The 25437-nt window shown below is 37.8% G+C and overlaps 1 protein-coding gene across 6 annotated transcripts in view; it reads right to left on the reverse strand.

Annotated features, from left to right (window-relative positions):
* Window positions 1-22112, reverse strand: part of PPP4R2 (protein phosphatase 4 regulatory subunit 2) — a 58478-nt gene extending 36366 nt beyond the window's left edge. For 3 of the 6 annotated variants that reach the window (XM_081071672.1, XM_081071673.1, XM_081071671.1), the window contains exons 1-2: window positions 21792-22112; window positions 20810-20891 (exon numbers count right to left, since the gene is read on the reverse strand). In XM_081071672.1, the coding sequence (XP_080927798.1) occupies window positions 20810-20891; window positions 21792-21825 (116 nt within the window). In that variant the 5' untranslated portion in view covers window positions 21826-22112. Of the gene's footprint in view, window positions 1-9502; window positions 9568-20809; window positions 20892-21730 lie in introns of those variants that run through there. The other 3 variants (XM_081071676.1, XM_081071674.1, XM_081071675.1) reach the window with 3 other exon arrangements.
* Window positions 22113-25437: the final 3325 nt, after the last annotated feature.

Genomic DNA, 25437 nt, shown 5'->3' on the forward strand with positions numbered 1-25437 from the left:
CGGTGCATAGCTTCCCAAGGGGAGTACTTAGAAGGTGACTATAGTGATATGCAGCAAAGAGGTATTTAGCACTTTTTCTAGGATGAGTTTGCGAACTTAATTGTCAGATCTCATATGCTTATTTAAAAGTCAACTGAAAAAAATCATTCTCTTAAGGAACTACATTTACAAAAGTTTCTCCCAGTTTTAATTTTTAAAATGAAGCAAATATATGTGTTACAGACGAATGCTGATAAAACCAGTGAGGAAAATATTAAATGAAATAAAATACTGTTAATACTATAAGGGACTGGGGGTTATTTGCTCACCACTGCATCCCCTGCACCCAACACAATACTAAATGAAATAAAATATTTTATTGGCAAAATAATAAGTACTGTAACAGACTGGTTTGTTTGCTCACCACTGCATCCCTAGCTCCTAGTGAGGCCCGGGCACAGAACATACGCTTAATAAGTAAATATTTGTTGGCTTAATTAGCATCTCAATAATGGTTTGAAGGAACTTTAGGAAACAATGCACAATCAGAAATTACACAAAAACTAAGTGGTGAATAGTATTAACAAAAGGCATTCCTATATTCAGAAAACCTCATACCAGCATTTTGTGTGTACACATGCACCTGCGTGTACACACACACATATACATACATATTCACCATCATATCATATACCGTTCAATAAATCCCAGCCCCTTCTCCTTCCTACTTTCTTTAAACGGGAAAATAAAATTTACAGTAAAATACTCAAAACATGGAGTAGAACAAGGTAAAATGAAAAATTTGAAAAGGTCATTACTATCTTGTTTGAAAATCTGGGAAAGCTTAGGCACAAGCAATGCTGACGAAGGATAAATAGTATCTGGATATAGAGAAACTGTAAGGGAAGAGAGAAAGCAAGTTTATTTCAGAATATTGACACACACACACACACACACAGCTCAAGATCCATATCAACAATGTTTTCTATTATTTTCTAAAGACAGAACTAATTTCTTTAACAGATAAAGTCAAGACTTTAGTTTTTCTTCCATTTATATATTTAACTCAGCTCCTATTTTGTGACATGTTTTGAGCAAGGCAACTTCAGCCCCCTCAAAGCTTCCAGAACCACAAGTAGAAATAGACTAATAAGCAAACAACTACAACAGAAAATGTGTTCAATGCAGGTTAGAAATACAGCAGTTTCTATTGAGAAAACAGGATCCAAGAAAGCTTTTCAGTAGAGACAAGATTAAGATATCTCATGAGCACAATGAGATATCACCTCACCCCAGTCAGAATGGCTTTCATCAACAAAACAAATAGTAACAAGTGTTGGAGAGGCTGTGGAGAAAAAGGAACTCTCATACACTGTTGGTGGGAATGCAGACTGGTGCAGCTGCTATGGAAGGCAGTGTGGAGGTTCCTCAAGAAATTACGAATAGAATTACCATATGACCCAGCAATCGCTCTCCTGGGTATCTACCCAAAGAATTTGAAATCATTTATACATAAAGACACGTGTGCTCCAATGTTCATTGCAGCTTTGTTTACGGTGGCCAAGACATGGAAACAACCAAAATGTCCTTCGATAGATGAATGGATAAAGAAGTTGTGGTACATATACACAATGGAATACTATTCGGCGTTAAGGAAAGATGATATAGGAGCATTTGTGACAACATGGATGGATCTCGAGAGAAGAATGCTAAGTGAAATAAGTCAGACAGAAAAAGCAGAGAACCCTATGATTTCACTGATATGTGGTATATAAACCAAAAAGAAGAAGACAAACAAATGAGAAAGAAAAACTCATAGACACAGACAATAATTTAGTGGTTACCAGAGGGTAAGGGGGTGGGGGGTGGGTGATGAGGGTAAAGGGGATCAAATATATGGTGATGGAAGGAGAACTGACTCTGGGTGGTGAAGACACAATGGGATTTATAGACGATGTAATACAGAATTGTACACCTGAAATCTATGTAAATTTACTAACAATTGTCACCCCAATAAAATTAATTTAAAAAAAAAGAGATCTCATGAGGAACAACATCAGAAGAAATGGACAGAAAGATGTTATTAGAATTTAACACTAGCAAAATAAAGCACTGCATACCTAGCAAACTGCAAGTAATTTCGGAAAGGTATAAATGGTGGCAAGAGATAAAATTGGAAAGGTAAAAACAACTGAGATCAAAAAAGAACTTTAGAAGAGTAAGACAGGAGATCGAAAATGGCAGAGGTCTAAAATGGCAGGACACAGGAGGTCACTGAACTCTCCTCCTCTCATGAGCACACTGAAATATTCACCTATACGTACAGGAATTTCTCTTGAGAAACAACTGAGGGTTGACTGAACAGCTTCTGCACAACAAACAAGAAAGAGAGTGCATAGAGGAGGTGGTGGGGGAATCGTGGAAGCTCTCTGGGATCTAGACAATACTCCATAATTGGAGATGTCTGTCAGCGTCCCCCTCACCTAAGAGAGCTGGCAGAAGCTCTACCCAGGTGCTCTGGCCTACCTGCAAGGTCACTGCAGAGCATGCCTGGCCGTACCATCTGGAGCCCATTTTGGCTCCAGCTCCAAATAAAGGTAGCAAGTGGAATCAACAAGGCGTAACCACAAGTGCCTGGCCTCCCTGCCTAGAGTCACTGTAGCTCAGCAAGTCAGAGCCTCCAGGCATGACGAAGGCCCACTAGGCTCCAACCTGCCTATCAAATCCACCCAGCACACAGAGGTCACTTCTATACAAGGCCACTTTTTCAAAGTTGGCAAAGAGAGAGCTATTTTGTCTAAGTCATATAAATACACATAGAAAGTCAAAGAAAATGAGGACACATAGGACTATGTTTCATATGAAGCAAGAAAAATTTCCAGAAAAAAAAAACCTGTAATAAAATAGAAGTAAATAATTTACTTTATAAAATTCCAAGAAACAGTCACACGGATCCTCACCAAACTTGACAGCAGAATAGAGGAACTCAGGGAGAACTTCAACACCGAGTTAGAAAGTATAATAACCAGAGCTGCAATTCACAATTGAAATGAAAAAAATATAGAAGTAATAAACGACGAATTAGCTAACACAGAAGAATGGATCAGCGACCCAAAGTCAGATTAGTGGAAATCAACCAATCAGAACAACAAAGAAAAAATAATTTAAAAAAATGAAGATAGCTTAAGGAACCTCTGGGACAACATCAAGCGCACATTCACATTCATTGGGATCCCAGGAGGAGGACAAAGAGAGAAAGGAACAGAAACTTTATTTGGAGAAATAATGCCTGAAAACTTTCCAAACCTGGGAAATGAAAAACAGAGGTCCAGAAAACACAGAGGTCTAAACAAGATGAATCTAAAGAGACACACTCCATGACATACTGTAATTGAAATGGCAAAAGTTAAAAAGAGAATCTTGAAGAAGAGAGAGGAAAACAACTAGTCACATATAAGGGCAACTCCACAAGGCTATCAGCTGATTTTTGAGCAGTAACTTTGCAGGCCAGAGGGAGTGGAAGGACATAAAGTGCTGAAAGGAACCTACAACCTAGAATACTCTACCTGACAAGGTTGTTCAGAATTGAAAGACATAAAACGTTTCCCAAACAAGCAAACACTAAAGGAGTTCATCACCACTAAACAAGTTCATAAGAAATGTTAAAATATCTTATTTAAGTAGTAAAGGCCATAACCACCAATAATAAAATATGTGAAAGGAAAAAATACCACAGGTAAAAGCAAATGTTTAATAAACACAGAAAATCACACATTTAAGACAGAAGTTGCAAACTAAACTATAACCACAATAAGTAAAGAGCTACACGAAACAAAAAAAAATCTTAAATATGAAGTCAAAAACATAAAGCACGAAGAGGGGAATAAAAATGTAGTCCTTTTAGAATACGTTCAGACTTAAATACCTATCAGCTTAAAATGGACCGTTCTAGCTATGGAATGATATACACAAATCTCATAGTAACCACAAACCAAAAACCTGCAAAAGATACACTACATACACACACACACACAAACACACAACAAAAAACTAGCAAACCACAGCAAAGAGATCAAAAGAAAGGAACAGATAAGAACTACAAAAATAACTAAAATACAATTAACAAAATGGAAATAAGTACATAATTATTAATGATTACTTTAAATGTAAACAGACTAAATGCTACAGTTAGGAGATACACAATGACTGAATGGATTAGAAAACATCTATATGCTGCATACAAAAAACTCTCTTCATATCAAGACATATACAGACTGCAAGTGAAGGGATGGAAAAAGATATTCCATACAAACAAATGAATAGAAAGCTGGATAGCAACACTCATATCAGACACAACAGACTTTAAAACCAAGAATGTAAAACATGATAAACACATTACAAAATGATAAAGGGATCAATCTAAAAAGAGGATATAACAATAGTAAATATCTATGCACCAAAATATGTAAAGCAAATACTAGCAGACATAAAGCAAGAAATTGACAGTAATAGCAGGGGAAGTTAATAGCCTACTTTTATCAATGGACAGATCATCCAGACAGAAAATCAATAAGAAAATAATGGCCTTAAATTAGAGCATTTCAATTTAATAGACATTTATAGAACATTTCATCCTCAAACTGCAAAATACACACTTTTTTCAAAGTGCATATGGAACAGTCTCCACAAGAGACCACATATTAAGGTACAAAACAAGTCTCAATAAATTCAAGAAGGCTGAAATCATATAGAGCATTTTTTTCCAATAACAACAGTGTGAAACCAGAAATTGACTATAGGGAGAAAATTGGAAAAAACAAACACGTGGAGACTAAGCAACATGCCATTAAACAACTAATGGATCGAAGAAATCCAACAGCAAATCAAAATCTTCCTTGAGATAAATGAAAACACAACTTTCCAAAGTTTATGGGATGCAGCAAAAGCAGTTCTAAAAGGGAAGTTTACAGCAATGTTGTCTTACATCAAGAATCAAGAAAATTTCCAAACAATCTAACTTTACACCTGGAGGAATTAGAAAGAGAACAAAACTCAAAATAAACAGAAGGAAGGAAATAATAAAGAACAGAAATAAGCAAAACAGAGACTATAAAAAATAGAAAAGATTAGTGAAACTAAGCTGGTTCTTTGAAAAGATAAAACTGACAAACCTTTAGCCAAACTCACAGAAAAACAAAAAAGCCCCAATAAAAGTTTAAATGAAAGAGAAATTACAACCTATACCACAGAAATACTACAAAAATTATATGCTAACGAATTGGACAACCTAGAAAAAATAAACTTCTAGAAACATACAACCTTCCAAGACTAAGCCAGGAAGGAATAGAAAATCTAAACAGATCGATCACTAACACTGAAATAGAAGCAGTAATTAAACTGCCAAGAAACAAAACTCCAGAAACAGATGGCTTCACAGGTGAGAAAAAGATTAGTTATTTACACCATCTTGCATATTTAACAGCATGCTGAAGTGAGGACTCTGGACCCTGTTCATTACATCATCGCACAATCTGAAAAGATCATAGCAGAAGTTGGAAGTAAAAAGTGGAGAGATCTACGAAACCAGCACATTTTAAAGCACTTATTAATAACACTTCATTAAATATGGAAATGGGAAACTGGGTAAAACACCAGGTGTATAGATGTAGGTCTCTTCAGGACCTCACCCTATGTATCTCTTCATTTGGCTGTTGATTGGTATCTTTAATATTCTGTTTGACAAACTGGTAATCTAGCAAGTAAACTCTTTTCCTGAGTTCTGAGCCACTCTAGCAAATTAAAGGAACCCAAAAAAGGGGTCACAGGAACCTCCCATTTTCAGTGTGCTGTCAGAAGCACAGGTAACAACTTGGACTTGTGACTGGAGGCTGAGTGGGGGAGGGGGTGTCCTGTGGGACTAAGCCCTTAACTCTGAGATCTGATGCTAACTCCAGGTACATAGTATCAGAATTGAAATGAATTGTAGGACTCTCAGCTGGAGTCACAGAATTGCTTGGTATGGGGGAAAAAACCCACCTCTAGTGTCAGAGTACTGTGTATGAGTAAGTAAAGAAGAAACAGTTTCCTAGATGACATTTGATTAGATGAAGGGCAAAACATCTGGCACTTTCATCGTTCCTGAAAATCAGTAAAGAGAACACTTACAATTAAACAATGAATCTTTGACAAGCAGTATTTATTTCTCAAAAATGACTTTTCTAAAGAAAGTTTTTCACAGAGTTCTGAGAGGTGAAAATCAAAGCCATGGTTAAAGACCTTTATGGTCTTATCCTACCCATCATTGTTCTTATTTCACAGGTCACAGAACAGAACTGTAAGACTTTTTAAAGTTGAATGTGTGCTTTCCCATATGGAGCAGATCTTTCAACCTCTGCACTATTGACATTCTGAGCCTGATAATCCTTCACTGTTGGGGGTTGTCCTGTGTTACCTATGGAGGATATTTAGCAGCATCCCCAACCACTACCCTTAGATGCCACTTGTAACAACCAAAAATGTCTTCAAACATTGTCACCCCTGATTGAGAACCACTGCTATGAAATATGGAAAAAGAAAGTGAACACAACTATTGCAAAAAAATTATAAAAATGCAAACTTGAAGAAAAACCTTAATCTCAAAAATCTCACACATCTCCAAATATTTTTAATTCCACTTTATTGCCAAGTCTTATTAGCTTAAGTAGACACCATCGGTCAAATTAAATATTTTACTTACATTTAAGTAAAAGTATGTGTTTATTCAAAACTAATTTTAAGATAGAAGAGCATAATCTTAAAATAATGTTCGTTTTCATGGCTATTTTCATTCCTGCTGCTTGAGTAGTACTTTATCACATTTGAGGATTCAGAGTGCTCTCAGTAACCTAAGAACAGTTAACCTAAGAACAGAGTGTTTTTTGTTCTGTTTCGTTTTGGCCTATTTACAAATAAATATTTATTTTATTTTTATTTATTATTTTATTCATTATTTATTATTTTTATTTTATTACTTTATCATTTTATTATTGTATTTATTTACTTGTTTTATTTATTATTTATTACTTTATTTTATATTTTATTTATTTAAATTTTATTTTTATTTATTTTTATTTATTATTTTAAATAAATATAATTTATTTATTTACAAATAAATAGGCCAAAACCACATTGCAGGGAGTGGATTACAAGGACAAATTTTCAAATAAAAATTAAAGGCACTGCTCATACTTTGTACTTCAAGTCATTTTTAATGATAAATACAACTGCTTGTCTTTGAAATGTGATTAACGAGACATGCCAGAAAAACAGCTCAATCCACCAAGCATTACAAAAACTATCCTTTGCTACAGTTGACCTTTTTAAACAACATGCTGCTTGAGACTGTTTTAAACACAAATTGTTCCTAATACAATAAAAGTATAATTTATTTAGAACTCGATCAGGCTACTTTGTTTTATCAATAAAAATATAGCAAAAAACTGAAAAAAGAACAAATTACAGTTTAATAAATGAGGAAGACAGAAAATTACAAATAGCAATAAACTCATGGAAAGATGCTGGCACAAAATAAAAGTAAAGCAAATTAAAATGAGATACCATCTATCAGATTTTCATATTTAAAAGCCTAGAATGCTCGGTGCTGACATCAGGACAGAGATAACTTTCATACACTGCTGGTATAAGCATAAGCTAAAAAAAAATTTTTGAAAGGTCAATGGCAGTTATCTGTCAAGATAATAGTATACATAAACTTCAACCCATAAACCCCATTCCTGAATTTGTGTCAATGTAAATATGCTCCCTTAAACGTTGCTTGAATTGCAACGTACATAATCTGAAGGACCCCACAGAGGACAGATTCAGTAAATCAGGGTATACCCAAAACAAAGGAATACCATGCAACCCATAAAAACAACGATGTAAGCTTTTGTGTTTTGATCAAGATACCCAAATACAGCAAGTTAACAAAAGGCAAACTGCAGAAGACTGATACTATGTGTATTTTTCAAAAAGTATTAACATACATACTTATATATGCACAGAAAAAATCTGTTACGAATATACAATAGTTTAACAGTATAGTTTGATTTTTCTTTTTCCTTATGAGCTTTATAATAAAAACTGTTTTAAATGAGACAGGCTCATCTATAGTAGTACTAATTCCATAATTTTTGTACATTGAGTCTTTTCACATTATGTACACAGCAATATTTATTTAATTCATGTGATCCATTAAACTCAAAATGCAAAGAATGGGAAAAGGGGGTATTGAAGAAAGGCAGTCAAAAGGTATAAACTTGCAATTGTTAAGATAAAGGTACTAAGGACGTAATGTACGTGATGATAGTTAGCAGTGCTGCTGTACGATATGTAGGAAAATTAAGAGAGTGGATCCCAAGAGTTCTCATCACAAGAAATTTCTTTTTTTATTGTATGAGATATAAGATGTTAACTAAACCTGCTGTGGCTATCATGTCACAATATATGTAAATCAAACCGCCATGCTGTATACATCAATAATTGAGGTACATCAATTATTTCTGGATAAAACTGGGAAAAAATACTTTTAAGAGACAAGGAACCAAAAAAACTCAAAGTTTTCTCACCAAACTTCTTAACCAAAACTGAATGTAAATAGAAAAGGCATGTATGTGATATTCTCCATATTTAAGATACTTAAAACTATAAAGACCGAAAGTTTTAAAACAAATTTTTAAAATTTACCATTTGTCCACCCACTCACCTAACATTTTATCATATATATTTTTTAAAGTGGCCATACCGTGGCTGTAGCATTGATTTCTGTCATACCCTAGAACAACTAAGATAGCAAAATCAAATGCCAAGGACAATATTTACAAGAAAACTGGATGACAAGGTGACAAGTTATCAGCCTCACAAACTCTAATATGAACAGTTAGGACAAGTATAGATGGGTATCAATATCTACACAGGAGGAAAAGGAAGACAACTTATCTCACAACAGCTTATAAACATGAAAACCCTGAATTCACCAAGAATACTCATTGGGAGAAAAAAAAAAGTAGGTCACTTTCTACCCACATTTAAGGTTACTCCTTGCAGAAATACTCTAGTGTGCAAAGGCCCCAGAAAAGGTAGACCAGTCTCAAGTTACCCCAAAAACATCATGGGCAATATCCCTAAAATAAGACCTGATTAAAACAATCTCCAAAAATACCAAATTTACTTTAGAACATACAATTTGAATACAAATATTTTGTTAACAAAAAAACTACCTCAACCTCCCTCCCAGAGATACACACTACTAGTGCAAAAATTACAAATGCCATTTGTAAGACCTCTCAACACTCAAATTTCAAATCTTTTTATAGCATATATTTTCTCCAGTTTCATCACCTATAAATGGGAATATTACCACCCACCTCTCAATATTGTGAGGATTAAGATTTTTGGTTGACTGAGAACAAATCCAAAATGCACACATTAAAGAGAAAGCTAGGTTCACATACTTCCAGCTAAAATACATACGTCAGTTTCATACCGTATGCTTCAAATTTATGCCTCTGCAAAATTTCAATTACTAAAAGTTTTCAGCCTTTGAGGTCACTGGAAAATAAGAGAAAATTATAAACGTTAAAGGTACACCAAATCACCTACCTATTGACTCTTTCAGTAAATACCCCCTAACATAGTCTTTCTTAAATCACAAACCACCACACCCGATTTACTTATACTTGCCCCTTCCCCCAGGAAACTATGGTGTCAGTGCTCAGAAGATCACGTGATGATGTCCCACAACGGAGGGCTGAACAGGTACATGAGGTAGGTCTTCGGTAAGCAGCATGAAAGTCTCAGAAATTACACAAAAAACGGTGATAATAGATTCCTACCAAACGCACGACTTCAAATTCTAATAGTTTTGAAAGGATTTTTGGCTGCTACAATAAAGAGGAAAGATGTGACAAGACAACAAAACAAGGCACAAGTAGTATAATGTACAGATTATGAGGATCTGAAATCACAATACCTGAGTTTAAATCCCAATTTTGTCACTAGCTGCACAATCTTGAGCAAATTACAAGTTCTGTAAGCCTCAGTAGCCTGATTTTTAAAAATAAGAGATACCTACTTCAGAGAGTAGTTGTTAACAAAAAAACTACCTCAACCTCCCTCCCAGAGATACACTACTAGTGCAAAAATTACAAATGCCATTTGTAAGACCTAATTAGGATAGGCATAGGAATAGAGTCTAGCACGAAGAAAAAGGTCATTAAGTGTCCGCCTTTTAGGAAAAAAAGGAATGTTTTAATCCCAAACAGAAATGCCTATGTGAAAAGAAAACACTAGTCCCTTAAAGATCAGTCACAATTCAGTCACAGGCTCATCATTTTAAAACTAACCAAAGATTCTAGCTAGATTCTAGCTACTACATACAAGAAATAACGTTAGAAGAAAATTTCAGAAGGGTCAAAAATACTCAAGAGGTCCAAGCCCCTGTAGGGAGGGAGCCTAGACAAATTGTAAGGAGATGGAAGAGAAAACACAATCTAGTGCACGTCTGAGAGAGTCTGAGTCAGATCTGGTTACAGGAAAAGAAAAAAAATAAGATGAAGCAAGTTTTGGCAAGCAAAATGAATTGCTAGCTCAGTCTTAAGTATTATAAGGCTTGATGAGACTTAGGGAAGTACTGGGCCTAGACAGAGATCACTGAGAGATCACTGTAACTACGCAATGTTTTCATTCTTGGAATTTCATTTCGGTAAGTTATAAAACTTTTAAGTATCAAAATTAGCATTAAATGTGATTTTTACTACTACTTCTTATTTTTCGTATCCCAGTATATAAACAAAACAAAGAATCTAAAATTTGTTGAATGCCTGCTGTTTCACAAAAACTCTGAGAAATAAATGTTGTTATTCACGCTTTCAGCCAAGGAACTAAAGAAAAGAGGGCTTAGGTAGCTAATCTGTTCCACCATAGTCATTCAAATAGGTTATAATAAAACTAAAATTTTTAACCAGGGCTGTCTTCTAAGCTAAGGTCAAGAAGATTATGAGAAGCAAGAGATTCACTGACACACATAGCTCCAAATGTGTCTTCACTCTACCACAGATAGTTTCCCCCCACCCCACAAAGTCAAACTTATAAATGATAAACAGCCCTACTTTGCACTACCACATATGTGGCACACTGGGGGCCCTATTACTATCATTTTTTATTATTATAAATCAGAAACTTAAATTAGCTATTGTTTACATATTAATTTCTCAATAATATCCAATATATTTAGATATAAATGGAGTTTGGAGAATGATTACAGAAGTGTTTATTATACAAGGTAAATTCCATACAAGTGGTGCCAAACCCAGGCAGAATGCTGTGGGTGAAACCAGAGCAAGCACAGAATAAGCAACTGAACACATCTGAGGGCCTACCAAAATGAAGATCTAAAATACATTTGTCGGACTCATTAGGTATTTTTAAAGTACAAAGCTTTCACAAGCCAATGTATTAAAGAACAGCCAACATTCTCCTCTTCAACTGTCTACACTGTTTTAGTCGTTGATTAAAGCTTTTTTGCTATCGATACTGAAACTTGATTTAGGTAGACAGACAGACACACACTCACTCATCCCAGTAATAAACTCCCATATCAGAAAGGAAAAAGACCTACAGTCCACAAAACAAAGAGAAACCATAGTAAATTCCGGACCATGAATTCCTTATCTTCTTACTACTGACATGTTTTGAAGCAACATGAAGTTTTTGACAGGGTTTCAACAATAGTCCATAAGGATTATAAACTCATACATTCACTGGCAAACACAAGGAGGATCTCTGGATGTAGATGAAAACCACACCTGTGTGTGCATATAGAGGTAATAATACCTCTATATTACCTCTATGTTCCCATAAGCATTCTGGGAACCTCTTGTGACTATAATAGTTAAGTGGTAACAATGACTGGTCTTTCTCATCCAAGTACATAAGACTGATTATTTCTTTACTGTCTTCAAACTATTCATGGATGCAATACATCCCCAACAGTTAACACCTTTCATTTTAATTAACATCAACCATTATCACCAAGTCCCATTATCCACCCTTAATCATTATTGCTGCAAATTCCACCCCCAGATTAACTATGGCTGCAACACAGAGACTCCTAGAAGCTTTCAAACTAAAAGGAACGTTGGAGAACATCTATTACAAGCCCCTCATTTAGTATTTGAGGAAACTGTGGCCCACAGTAACTTAAGTGACTTAAACAATGGAGACAAAAATAATTAGATATACACAGTAGCTTCCATGGGGAGAGGGTTGGGAGTGCACTCGCATGTGCCAGTCACTGTGTTAAGCACTTAGGAAGTATAAACTCATCAAATCCCCACAACATCCCTTGAAATATTCTTTATTTCCTGTATTTTCACAGATGAGGAAAATTAAAGCACAGAAAAGTCAACCACAGTCACATGGTAACAGAATAGTACAGCTGGGAATTCAAACCCAGGTCTGCCTTATGCTCTCCTGACTCTCAACTCAAAGCTCTTTCCATAAGATTAAATGCCTCAGACTTGTTTCTTGAGCCAAATTCATTCTATTTATGCCCAATTCTAATTTTTACTCCCTCCCAAATTTTACTATCTATAGCTATATACTTTCATTTATTAAAGTCCTCACAATAGCTGAGGCACCTATATGGTATAAACCCCATTTTTCAAGTGAGGGAACAAACACAAATAATTTGGCCAAATTCACACATAGAAGTTGTGATGCTAAATTCAGAACTCAAGCCAAGGTCCTTCCAAGAATGACATTACCACATGCTAACTCCATGAAATTAGGGGACTACTCAACTACTAATACTGAACATGGAAAAATGTAAGCTCACTCGGGCACCAACTAGTTTCCAGTGCATCATTCAATAGATTCTGTGCAGTGTACATAACACGTCAGGTTTACAGCATGATGTGATGTAAAGAATGAAAATAACTATAGTTTTCTTCAGGTTCATATCTTAATCAGTACAATTACTAGAATATTTAGACCCCAAAGGACATCCATTTTATTCATATTTACTGACAGTCTGTGCTTTCTCTGTGTACCATTTTGATGATGGTACAAGAGAGGACTTTAGGTGGCCCATGGGTAATTTATATTAATTACATATTTTAGTATTTATAGATCTTAAAGTTTCTTAGGAAGATATAACTAATAGAACAAACTAAGACCTATTTTCAGGTCTTATTTCTCAGAAGAGTAAGGGGAAATACTTAAAAGTGATTATACCTCTGTGGAAGAGTAAAATTAAGGCTTGACCTCTATTTGTAATATTTTCCCATTTTAAATAATTTGAAGGAAAAAGGCCAACGTAAAGGATATTAAATAATTATACAATTATACAGATGTTACAAGGATATGTCAAAAATCATGAATATACGAGACTAACATTTTAAAAACAATGTTCAATAAATACTATGTTAGACAAAATTCCCTTCCTTACGAAACCCATACAAAAAGAATCTCATAACCTTATGGGCTTAAGAAGATTTTATTTATAATAATGTAGATGTCAGCTGTTGATTACTTTTAAGTAAGCTAACTTTTACTTTCTTATGAATGTGTCAAAATTGGTGAACATGAAGAACTTTAAACTGCGAGGAGAAAAAAAAGGAGACCCAATATAATCATTACCAACACAGTAACAACTACTATTTACTAAGCATTTACTCTGCTTAGCAAGCATTTGCTAAGTTTTCCATAAGGTACTTTTTGTAGATGAGGAAACTAACAACAGAGACTGACTTAAGTTTTCCTAAAAAGCGTAATTCTTAAAAGATGGCAGTGGTGCTATACTTTTCCATCTCTCCAAAACCCCATATGTCAGAGATAACTAGACAGCAAAGCCAAAAACCGATGAAGAAAAAAATTTACAACAAAACTAGCTGATAAGATGGTCTCACAAACCCCAAAAAATAAATGGGTAGGAAAAACTGATAGACACTTTACAACAACGAGAACTCTATGAATTTAGAAAAGATTCTCTGAACCACGCCACGCGTCTTCCTCAAAGTTCAGGAAAACTAATTTTATGTAAAAAACACAAAACCAAAAAAAAATACCAAGGTCAAATCCAATATGAAATCATAAGAAAAAAAGAGAATAAGGGGCAGAATAAATATCCCTACAAATGGAAGCTAGAAAGACTTGTTCAAAATCAGATCACAACTATATACTATTTCAAAATGAGCTAGACACCAAGAAAAAAGATAGAAGTCAGAATTAGAGAAACTCAGAAAATGAAGCAATAATATTCAGCAAGGAATTAGAAATAAAAAAAATTAGGAAATAAAAACTAAACTAGAAACACAACAGATAATGCAGTAAGATTCCTTCAAAGAAGAAATTTTAAAAAATCAAAATGAAAATTAAAATTTTCACTTTGAAAGACAGTGTTGAGAATGAAAAGGCAAGCCACGCAGTGGCATCATGTATTTGCAAACCACATGTAAGATAAACGACTGGTATCTGTAACATAAAGAACTCTAAAACCCATTAAGAAAACAACCCAGTTTTAAAATGCGCAAAGGCTTGAACAATTTACCAACGAAGATATACAAATAGCAAATAAAGCACAGGAAAAGATGCGTAGCATCATTAGTCAACAGGGAAATACAAAATAAAATCACTATGCGATATGCCCCTATTTGAACGGCAAAAGTGAAAACAACCATACTAAGTGTTGGAAAGAATGTGGAGAAACTGAGAAACTGAACAACTCCCATAATGCTGGTGGGAGTACAAACTGGTACAATCACTCTGGAAGAGTTTGGCAGTTTAACAAAACATACGAGGTCAGACAATTAAGTTCACAAACTCATCCTACAAAACATAACAGGAGGATGAGCTTGTGAACAAAACGCTACAGGAGGCGGAAGGATGGCTCAGTTGGTTAGAGCACAAGCTCTGAACAGCAGGGTTGCCGGTTTGATTCCCACATGGGCCAGTGAGCCGCGCCCTTCACAACTAGACTGACGGACAATGACTTGGAGCCGTTGGGCCCTGAAGAAACACACTGTTCCTCAATAGTTCCCAATAAAAAAGAAAAAAGAAAAAAAGGAAAGTCAGAGAACCAGGTTAAATGTTTTTTTAAAAAAAGAATTTATGAAAAAAAAAGTGCTACAGACCTCACTGCTGAATATCACTACTGTCACCTTCAAAGTCCTCCCCTTGGGAAGCTATGTACTGATGCCAGTGCCTAGTCCACCCTTCAAAGCAAGTCTGGAACATTTTTTGGAATGGCCATCACAGCTACAGGCCTATTACTCATGATATCCTGTATGTCATCAAAATGTCCTTTCAATATTCCCTTTATCTTTGGGTAAAGAAAGACATCATTGGGGATCAGATCAAGTGAGTAGGGAGGATGTTCCAATACAGATATTTGTTTACTGGCTAAAAACTCCCTCACAGACAGTGCCGTGTGAGCTGGTGCATTGTCGTGATACAAGAGCCATGAATTGTTGGCAGAAAGTTCAGGTCATTTTCATCTAACTTTTTCACTCAGCCTTTTCAGCACTTCCAAATAGTAAACAAGGTTAACTGTTTGTCCAGTTGGTACAAATTCATAATGAATAAACCCTCTGATATCAAAAAAGGTTAGCAACATCGTTGCAACAAGTTTCCGAACTTAATTGTCAGACCTCAACTTAATTGTCAGACCTCCTACACCTAACACATAATCCAACCATTCTACTCCTAGACTTTTTATTACAAAAGAATGCATATGTGTTTATACAAAGATTTGCACACAAATGTTCATGGCAGTTTTTTTATAATATAAAAAACTGGAAATAACCCATTTGTCCATCAACAGGTGAATATATTTAAAAAAACAAACTAGGATTTTCACATAACATATACAGAAATAGGAATGAACTGTTGACATCTGCAACACAGGTCAATCTCAAAATGATTATGTTGAGTAAAAGAAGCTAAAGCACACGTATGATTTCATTTATATAAAATTCTAGATGATGTAATCTACAGTGATAAAAAGCAAATCATCAGTTGCTTCCGGAGGGGAGTACACAAGGGAGGGAGGATTGCAAAGGGGCCATGAGGAAACTTTTGAGAGTAATGGATACGTTCACAATCTTGAGTGTGGTGACAATTCTGTGAATGCAGATAGATATTAAAACTTAACAAATTATACATATTCAATAAATGAAGTTTACTGTATTGTATTTAACTCATACTTCAATAAAACTGTGTTTTTAAAAATAGGAAGGAAGAGGGCCAGCCCAGTGGCTCAGGCGGTTAGAGCTCCATGCTGCTAACTCCGAAGGCTGCCGGTTTGATTCCCACATGGGCCAGTGGGCTCTCAACCACAAGGTTGCCGGTTCAACTCCTCGAGTCCCGCAAGAGATGTTGGGCTCTGCCCCCTGCAACTAAGATTGAACACGGCACCTTGAGCTGAGCTTCCTCCCAGATGGTTCAGTTGGTTGGAGCGTGGGCTCTCAACCACAAGGTTGCCAGTTAGATTCCTCGAGTCCTGCAAGGGATGGTGGGCAGCGCCCCCTCCAACTAAAGATTGAACACAGCACCTTGAGCTGAGTTGCCACTGAGCTCCCAGATGGCTCAGTTGGTTGGAGCGCATCCTATCAACCACAAGGTTGCCAGTTCGACTCCCACAAGGAATGGTGGGCTGCGCCCCCTGCAACTAGAAACGGCAAATGGACCTGGAGCTAAGCTGCGCCCTTCACAACTAAGACTGAAAGGACAACAACCTGACTTGGGGAAAAAAAAGGTCTTAGAAGTACACACTGTTTCCCCAATAAAAGTCCTGTTTCCCTTCCCCCCACCAAAAAATTAATTATAAAGAAAATGATTTAAAACAAAAAAATGACATGAATTCCTTTATTTAAAAGAATTCAGGACAAATTACAAATACTGAAGATATGCAAAGATGATTCAACATAGGAAAACAAGAGTCCCTCGAAAGGAAAAACCAAAGGAAATAATTAAAGAATCACTTTCCTGAAATTAAAAACATCTGAAAAACTTGAAAATACATATTGAAAGAGCTCGTCACATACATCAATATACTAACCCAAAATCCCAAACACTAAGACCTGGTTTACAAAAGTTACTATACTTTAAAGAAAAAGAAAAAAATCCTTTGGGAATCCAGGTAAAAAGAGTAGATGATTTAGAAAATAAAGAAAATCAGACGATCATCAGATTTTTAAGTAACTCTTTAAGTTGGGGGAAACAATGGAACTAACATAAGCTACTCAAGGACGAAAAATGTGAAACAAAGATTTTATTTTCAGACGAACTGACCTTCAAGAATACAGGACACAATATGTTAACAACATACAAGAACTCAGGAAATATTGTTCCCATTACCCCTGCCTAAAGACATGAGCTTCACACAACCAAATTGACTAGAGACATTGACATAAGGATCAGTGGTGAACATTTGATATACTCATATAGCTACTGTAAAATTAACAGTGAATGATAGTTAAAAGGGAGAGCTATGTAACAGCTACATGCTCAGATAAAAACATACAACTATGTTTTTAAAAATGGAGACTAGAAATTGAGCGAGTACATGCAAAAAAAAATATTTAACATCCTAACTCATTATGGGATATCCTAACTCTTCTATGCCCTTAAAAACCAGGATTTTTGGTGTGGAAGAAGTAGAAAACCCTGTAGTCCTGATTTTGAATTGGAAGTATCAGTATGAATCAAGAAGTATTTTATTTAGTTCTGTTCACTGAAGAGGCTAAAAACACGACCAACTCAGTAACAATCATCTCTAGTACCCAGATTGTAGTCTTTAAGCTCCACTTCCCACCAAAATATTGAAAAATAGCGGATTCCAGGTCTGGGCAGGAAATCAACTTAGAATATATTCTCATACCACAGGGTAAGGATACTATCAAAGACTCTTCTTAGGGTCAAGTCAAAAGGACTCTGGAATCAACAGGAAGAGGTTCCCACTGGCCAAAGACAACACAATTTGACCATCAAAAAGAATAATTGCAACTAAAAACCATCAAATTATTTAAATCCATGACTGAAACCTACCACGTTTGTTTATTCAGCACATAATATATGCTTGGCATTAAATTAGAAAACTGTTACCTTTGGAAAAGCGCTCTCAAGAAATGTCCCATTTTCAGGAAAAAGCAACCTTTTCAACATAATTTTTTGAAGTGGCCAAAAACAATTAATTTGGGGGTTGTTATATCGTGTTTCTCTGAAAATAAGACCGAGTCTTATATTAAGGTTTGCTTCAAAAGATGCATTAGGGCATGCTCAGGGGATGTCACCCTGAAAAATCATGCTAGGGCTTATTTTCCGGTGAGGTCTTATTTTCGGGGAAACATGGTAGATACAGACAAGATAGATTGATAAAAAGGTATGTCCCTCTTCGTAACAGTTCAGTACCCCACATCTTCCCCAACTCCCTACAATAGATGTTTACAGGTAGTTTTTTAATAGACTAGGATGAAAAATGTTCCAATGCTCTTCAATTTTCCTACAACCTCCTCCTCAGTAAGAATCCATGCCTATGGTTCTGAAACCTCTCTAAAGCTAAAACTCAAGTGTCAAATCAATTGTTTTTAAATGCAGAATAACCAAGGCTTGTCACTGATTTTCATCCATAAACAAAGTTTCATACATTTCTTTTGTTGGTGATTTCTTGCTATAACGTACCTATGAAAATAAAAACAGAACTATGGACTTCTTAAACTCATGCATCCTAAAACAGAGATCTGACTTGCTGTTCTTCAGATTTTCATTCTCGTTATAATCTTAAATAAAGTTGTTAGCTATAAAGTTAAATAAAGTTCAGTTAGTTATAAAGTTAAATAAAGTTCAGTTTAGCCATAAATGGATGACAGAAACTGCAAATTTCAGTATCAAAAGTTAAGGCCTGCATATGTTAATTAAAAAACGACAACAAAGGCTAAATAAAGCTAAAAGTAGAAACATCAGCTGCTTGAATAAATTTAAAAATATTTTCCAAACTCAACAGACAATCTAATACTACCAATTATTTTAATACAAAATTCTCTTAGTGAAAGTACAAACACCTGATGGGGGTGACGAAGACACCTTGTTGAAGTCCTCTATAAGCACAAAATAATTGCCCAGAAACATCAGGTTAAATTTCCCCAACCACTCAGTGATCCACTCAGACAGGATATTAAAAAGCTTTCTTTTAGAACCAACCTTCAACTATTTATGCATTTACAGTCAATGTAGTTTATCAAAAAGGAAAGAAAATTTGCACAGATCTGGTAAGCTGAATAAGAGGTTTTAAGTATTTATTTCCAAATAGCTCGATATAATCCTGTGTATCAAAACTCTGAAAGTAAAATGCTTTTCCTCCCGATGATGTAGAGAGTGACAAGTTTGGACCAACCAGCAATTTGTAAGAAACAGTGGCAATCTAATTTAGGGATTAATTTACTTTTGAAAATTGACGTCTAGTCATTCTTAAGCTTATCTATATAAATACAAGTTAGTTATTATGCATCAATTTTTTGAAATCAAGTGTTCTAAGAGACAAAAAATGACTTTTCCCCCCAAAGGGTTCCATTTTTTAAATGCAATAAATAGAAATAAGACTGAATACAGTCATATTCCTAAGTTGACTGGTAATTTTAATAAAGGACTAAGGAAATTCAGTTTGTCTACATGACCATTAAAGCAAAGAGGGTTTTTTTCTTTTTAAAATTAGGCTTACATTCTTACATTAGGCCTCAAAAAGAAATTTTAAAATACGCAACAAGTAGGGGAGCCCAGAGAAAGCCTACTTATTAACACTGCACCCAAAGAAACCTTTCCTGTTCCTATTCCCCCCACTCCCTACCCAAAGACAAGAAAGTCACCAAATCTGCATTGTTCTCTACAAATTAACTTAGCCAGAGTGTGCAAACAACTCCTGCTACTCAAACTAACCACAAAACAATGCAATGAAATGTTTCTCTGAAACAGTCCTAACTTTATAATTTAAGTTTCAAATTCATGACATTTGGAAATAAACCTAATAAAATGCTGAGCATATGTAACGAGTTAGCTATCCTAGAAAGTGTACAGGATAGTCAAAACTATAGCAACCTGGAATTTGTCACATAATCTCTGAGTTCTCAAGAGAATAAATAGAAGTGATACCTACATACATACATCTGACAACAAAAGGTTGTCATAGGACAATATGAGAAAATATCACCATCAAAAGAATCTGAAACGGAATCAAAGACACAAATCCCTGGGAATAAGCCTGTTATGGCCAAAAAGGGGTCGTAATGGAATAGTCATTCCTCCTTTTTTTGGCTCTTTCAGAGGAGTAAATTCTAAACGTACCCAAGCATAGATACAAAAAAAGTTAAATTTTTTTTTTAATTCATCAGAGTATGCATATAGAGGGTGTCAAAAACAATGTATACACATTTTAAGAAAGGAAAAAACTGTGTATTTGTAAATACTCAATATGTACCAACAACAAAAGATGAATACAAGTCACATGTAACTTCAGCAATTATAAGAGGTGGTCGAAGTGGTTACCATCAGCATCCAGACACTTCTGATTACAGCAAACTACTACTTGAGGAAAGTTGACCAAAGTGTCCACTCGTATACATGTTTTTGGCACCCGGGGTACACGCACTTAATAAGTGCTTTAAATGCCTGGCACTTCACTTGCTTGTATGTTTTACACAGATGAATTATTCAAATCTTCTGAAATACACTTTTTTCCCTTTTTCAAGCAATTATGAATGATACATAGGTCTACAACAACAAATATATGTTTTCAACTCACATTGTTTCTCCAGTCTTGGCTACATGACAAAGAAACTGATCGAGGATCGGACAAACTTCCTTTTTCCCCCTCTTTTCAAAATCTGGATACGGGAAGAAAAAAAGTTATCAATATCACTCATAAGTCCATCAACTATTTCCAGTCTTCTCTAAAAGGCAAACTTTCCTCCCAGTCCTTTCTCATATGAGAATAAGAAAAAAAGAAAAACAAATTGGCCTCCCAACCAATTATCTACCTCAGTTCGCCTAGATCTCCTTTCACATGTCACCTCCCTAAAGAGGGCACTCAGCTCACCAACCATCCGAACGCAGTACAGAAAGTGCGGCCCCATCTGAAAATCCAGTGAAAATTAAAACCTCAGGCCTCATTCCCCACCAACTGTTGAACTATGTGAAGTTCACAAATCTGTTTTAAGGAACACTAGTCATCTCTTGTACCCATGTCCAGGCTCCTGCATTTCCAAGCACCATCATCAAAAGGCTAAATAAATCACGCCATTCTGAGTTTGAAAACCACTGCTCTCAAGCCTGTCGCTTGGAAGGCGAGCGGTAAGCACGGTGAACTCGGCCTCCTGGGCACAGGGCGCGTGGACCGGTGACTCCAGAGGCCCGGAGACGCAGACTGGACGTGGCCTCGCCACCCTTTCGCCACCCCAACCTCCCTCCCAGTTCCCTCCGGCCGGCGCCAGCCAGCCTGCCGCGGAGAGCGCCGCGGGCCCGCGCAGCCCCGGAGGGTGTGTCGCGCCGGGCGGGGAGGCCGCCCCGCTCCCCTCCCCCAGCCAGACGCCGGCGGCGGACACAAAGCCCGAGCGCGCGGGAGGGAGCTGCCCACAGGGCTCCCGCCCCGGGGGAGGCGGGGGGACGGGAACCGGCCAGCGCCCCTCCCACCCACGCCCGGCCGCGACCCTCGGAGCCACCCGACCTGAAGGGAGAGGAGAGGCGGGAAGGGTGAGGAGCAAGGGAGCGGGTGCAGCTACCCCCACCTTTCAGCGCCTCCTGCAGCCTCTCGATGTCCATGGCTTCCCGGCGTCCCTCGCAGCCTCCGCCTCCCTCCGCGGGTCTCTGGAGACCGGAACGCCTCCCCCCACCCCCCGACGCCCACCCCCTCCCTCGCACACACTCCCGCACGCAGGCGACGGGAGGGGGGCACCGAAGGGAGCCGGGGGAAGCGAGCGAGAGAGCGAGACCGAGAGAATGAACGCCTCCCCGAGCCGCTACCACCAGCCCTCCAACATGGCGCCCGGCACGTCACCGCGCGCACGCTGCCCGCCGGCGTCCTCGTGCCCGCCGCGCGCTCCGAGCCCGAGCCCGAGCACGCGTGCGCGACGGAAGCGTGCAGCCTGGGCGGGCGCGAGCCGGGGCGGGCACGAGCCGGGGCGGGCGGCAGCCGCCGGCCGCTGGGTCTCTGCGGTGGTGGCCCCGGCGCGCCTGCGCCGTTCTGAAGGAGGAACGGTCAAAGCAGGGCTTGAAGACGTACCCCTGCGCTTTCAGCCCCTGCCTCTTGCTAGACGTTTGACTTCCATTAGTTTACTGAACCTCACTTTCCCTTCTGTGTAATGAGGGCACTAGTGTCGACTCCTCTATACGAATACTTGGAGAATTCAGCAAGAGTGTGTCAGAGTAGGCAGTAAACTAGCACGCAGAATTACTAATAATTGCAACAAGAATCCCCCCCGGCCTGAACCCAACACTGACCCACCCGTGAAGAGAAGCAATGCATACAGCAAAGTGATTAATTAAAAGCTTAGGGGTTGGAACCAGCTGGTTTCAAAGCCCAACTAAACTCTTTATTTCTGGGTGACCTCGGACTAGTTAGGTAAACTCACAGGGCGGACCCGCAGTTTCCTCATCTGAAAATGGTGATTTGTAAAACAGCCATGAGGCTGTATCAAATGGTGAATGTGAAGCGTTTAGCGCAGGGCCTGAGCTTGTAAGCTATCAGTTAACCCGGCTGCTGTTTTTATCATTGCGATTTTCATTATATAAATGCCCAGGAAGTTATGGAGGGACCTCAGAAGTTCAATCCAGCCCTGACATTTTACAAACAGGGTAACTGAGGCGTAGAGAGCTAGTGTGCCAAAACACCAAAACCCAGAACATCTTGCTCCCAGTATGTGGATATTTTTATGACACTGAATTATTACACCTTTTCACCTGTCAACTAACAACTATTGGCACCAATTCAATGAAGAAGGAAATTATTCAGTGCAAACAGCTCAATTGTAATACAGCAAGGCTGTGAGAAAAGCAGGGCTGCAAAGTGACCCTTGGGCAAGGCCCTTCCCAGGCTAGACAGCTCTGATTTGCTCTGGTCAGCTCTGCTGTGGTTCATGGAGTACTAAATCCTCACCCTTCAACGGAAAGAGAAAATGTGTTCCCTGAGAGGGGGTTGAGGGGGAGCTGGCTTATACAAAGAGAAGTCCCCACCCCTGGTCCCTGATAGGTCCATTCTTATGCAAATAAGGACTCCAAATTGTCAGGGTTTGATTGGCCCCAAAAGTACTGTCCTGATTGATCAGAATGGAGTTGCTCTGATTGGTCAGTGAAGATGCTAATGAGGATATAGCTGCACAGTTCCTATTGGACAGGGAAAGTCTTAGTCCCATTGGTTGAAATACAATTCCAAGACCTTTTTTTTTTATAAGGTTTGGCTCAGACAGCAGAAACTCAGTACAGGCAGGCAGTTCAGTGCAAGCTTCTCCCAAGCATGGTTTGCAGTGGTTTATATGAGAGGTCTCTGTTTAGAAATGGTTGCTAGACTCTGCTTTTAAATTTGAATCCAGTTTGCCACAGGAGCCTTTCTTGGTAGACATCTTAAGTCTCAGAATCAACACTTCTCAAAGCCTGGCACAAAGCAATGAAAGAAAAGAGGGGGTTGGGGAGGAGGGAGAAAAGGCTACTTCTTGACTGGTGTTAAAAGGTGCAAATTTGGAAACAGACATTACAACTGTTGACTCTCCTAAAAGATAGTGGTTCTGACCCTGACCCTATATGGCAGATGTGGCAAAAGCCACCCCCCTCCACTCAAAAAAAAAAAAAAAAATCTCTTAATATTGTCATCAGAGAACCAGTCACTGTGTCTGTAGACCCTTTCATTGTCCAGACATCTAGTTCAATTACAAATAACCTTGGGAAGGGGAGGAGGGCAGATTTTAATCGTACTTGAACAACACTTACCCTGCACTGGATTTAGTTTATCATGGTCCTTTTGGGTATGAAGGGGCCTACTCTCCATGTAGCAAAGCTTAGCCTCTATGTCTCTCCACTACCTTGTACTCTATTTGGGCAGGTCTCTTCCTATAAGATCTGTGTTGGACAAAAGCCACTACCAGGTTTCCCCAAAAATAAGACCTAGCCTGACAATCAGCTCTAATGTATCTTTTGGAGCAAAAATTAATATAAGACCCAGTATTATATTATATTATACTATATCATATTATACTATACCCGGTGTTATAGTAAAATAAGACAGGTCTTATATTAATTTTTGCTACAAAGGACGCATTAGAGCTGATTGTCTGGCTAGGTCTTAAATTCAGTCTGATGTAAGCTGACAGTGCACGGGGAGAAGAGGCAAGAAATGAGACTGTAGAATTATTTCCTTTGGTTAATTTCTTTCTTCTTCCTTGGAATTTTTCTCTAGCCAGTGTGAATCCTAGTGTTGGCAATTGCTAAAGCCTCCTACTGGCACTAATTTCCCTTGGAGGAAAAGAGAATACAAATATGACAGCCAGCCTCCAGGATTGCCCCCAATGATCTCCACCTCATTCAAGCACTAGTGTAGTCTCCTCTCACCCTCAGTCAGAGCTCATCTGTATGACTAGTAAGAGTACAGCAGAAGGGATGGTGTTTGACTTCTGAGGTAGGTCATAAAAGGCACTGTAACTTCTGTCTTAGGCTCTTGGATTACTCATGCTAGAGGAAGCCAGGCACCATGTCATGAGAACATTAGAGCAGCCCTCTGGAAAGTCCCAAATGGAGAAGGACCGAGGCCTTTGATGTAGGTCTTTCAGCCCCAGGAAGTCCTTCAGATGACTGCAGCTGGCATCTGGACCACAATCTTACGAGGAATCCCAAACCAGAACCACCCATGTAAGCCTCCCTCAGTTTTTGATCCACAGGAACTATGAAAGATGACAAATGTTTGTAACTGTTCTAAGCTTCTAAATTCTAAGATAATTACACAGCAATGGGTAACTAAATTCTAAATTCTAAGATAGTTACATAGCAATGGGTAACTAATGCAACAAATGAGAAAATAGTAATAGCTAACATTTATTAAGTATTTTCTATATGTCTAGTGTTCTTCTAAGCAGTTTACAAAAATATATTTAATCCTTGCAAAAAGTCTATGAGAGAGGTGATATTATTATCTTTACTTAACAGAAAAGAAAACTGAGGTTTAAATAGGTGAGCTAACTTACCCAAGGTCACACACAACTACACAGGCAAGTGACTGACCCATGATTCAAACCGAGACTGACTTCAAAGCTCCCAAACAGTTTCTTGTCTTCAAGAAGGTTGCAAACTATCAGAAAAGATAAGATGTGAACATAGACTCCAATGTAAAGTAGAAGGCAAGTACCTGAATCCCGTGGTCAGAGGCCTGTGATCTCTTCCAGGCAGGGA

Source organism: Rhinolophus hipposideros, assembly GCF_964194185.1.
Source record: "Rhinolophus hipposideros genome assembly, chromosome: 14".
Classification (NCBI taxonomy): Eukaryota; Metazoa; Chordata; class Mammalia; order Chiroptera; family Rhinolophidae; genus Rhinolophus; species Rhinolophus hipposideros.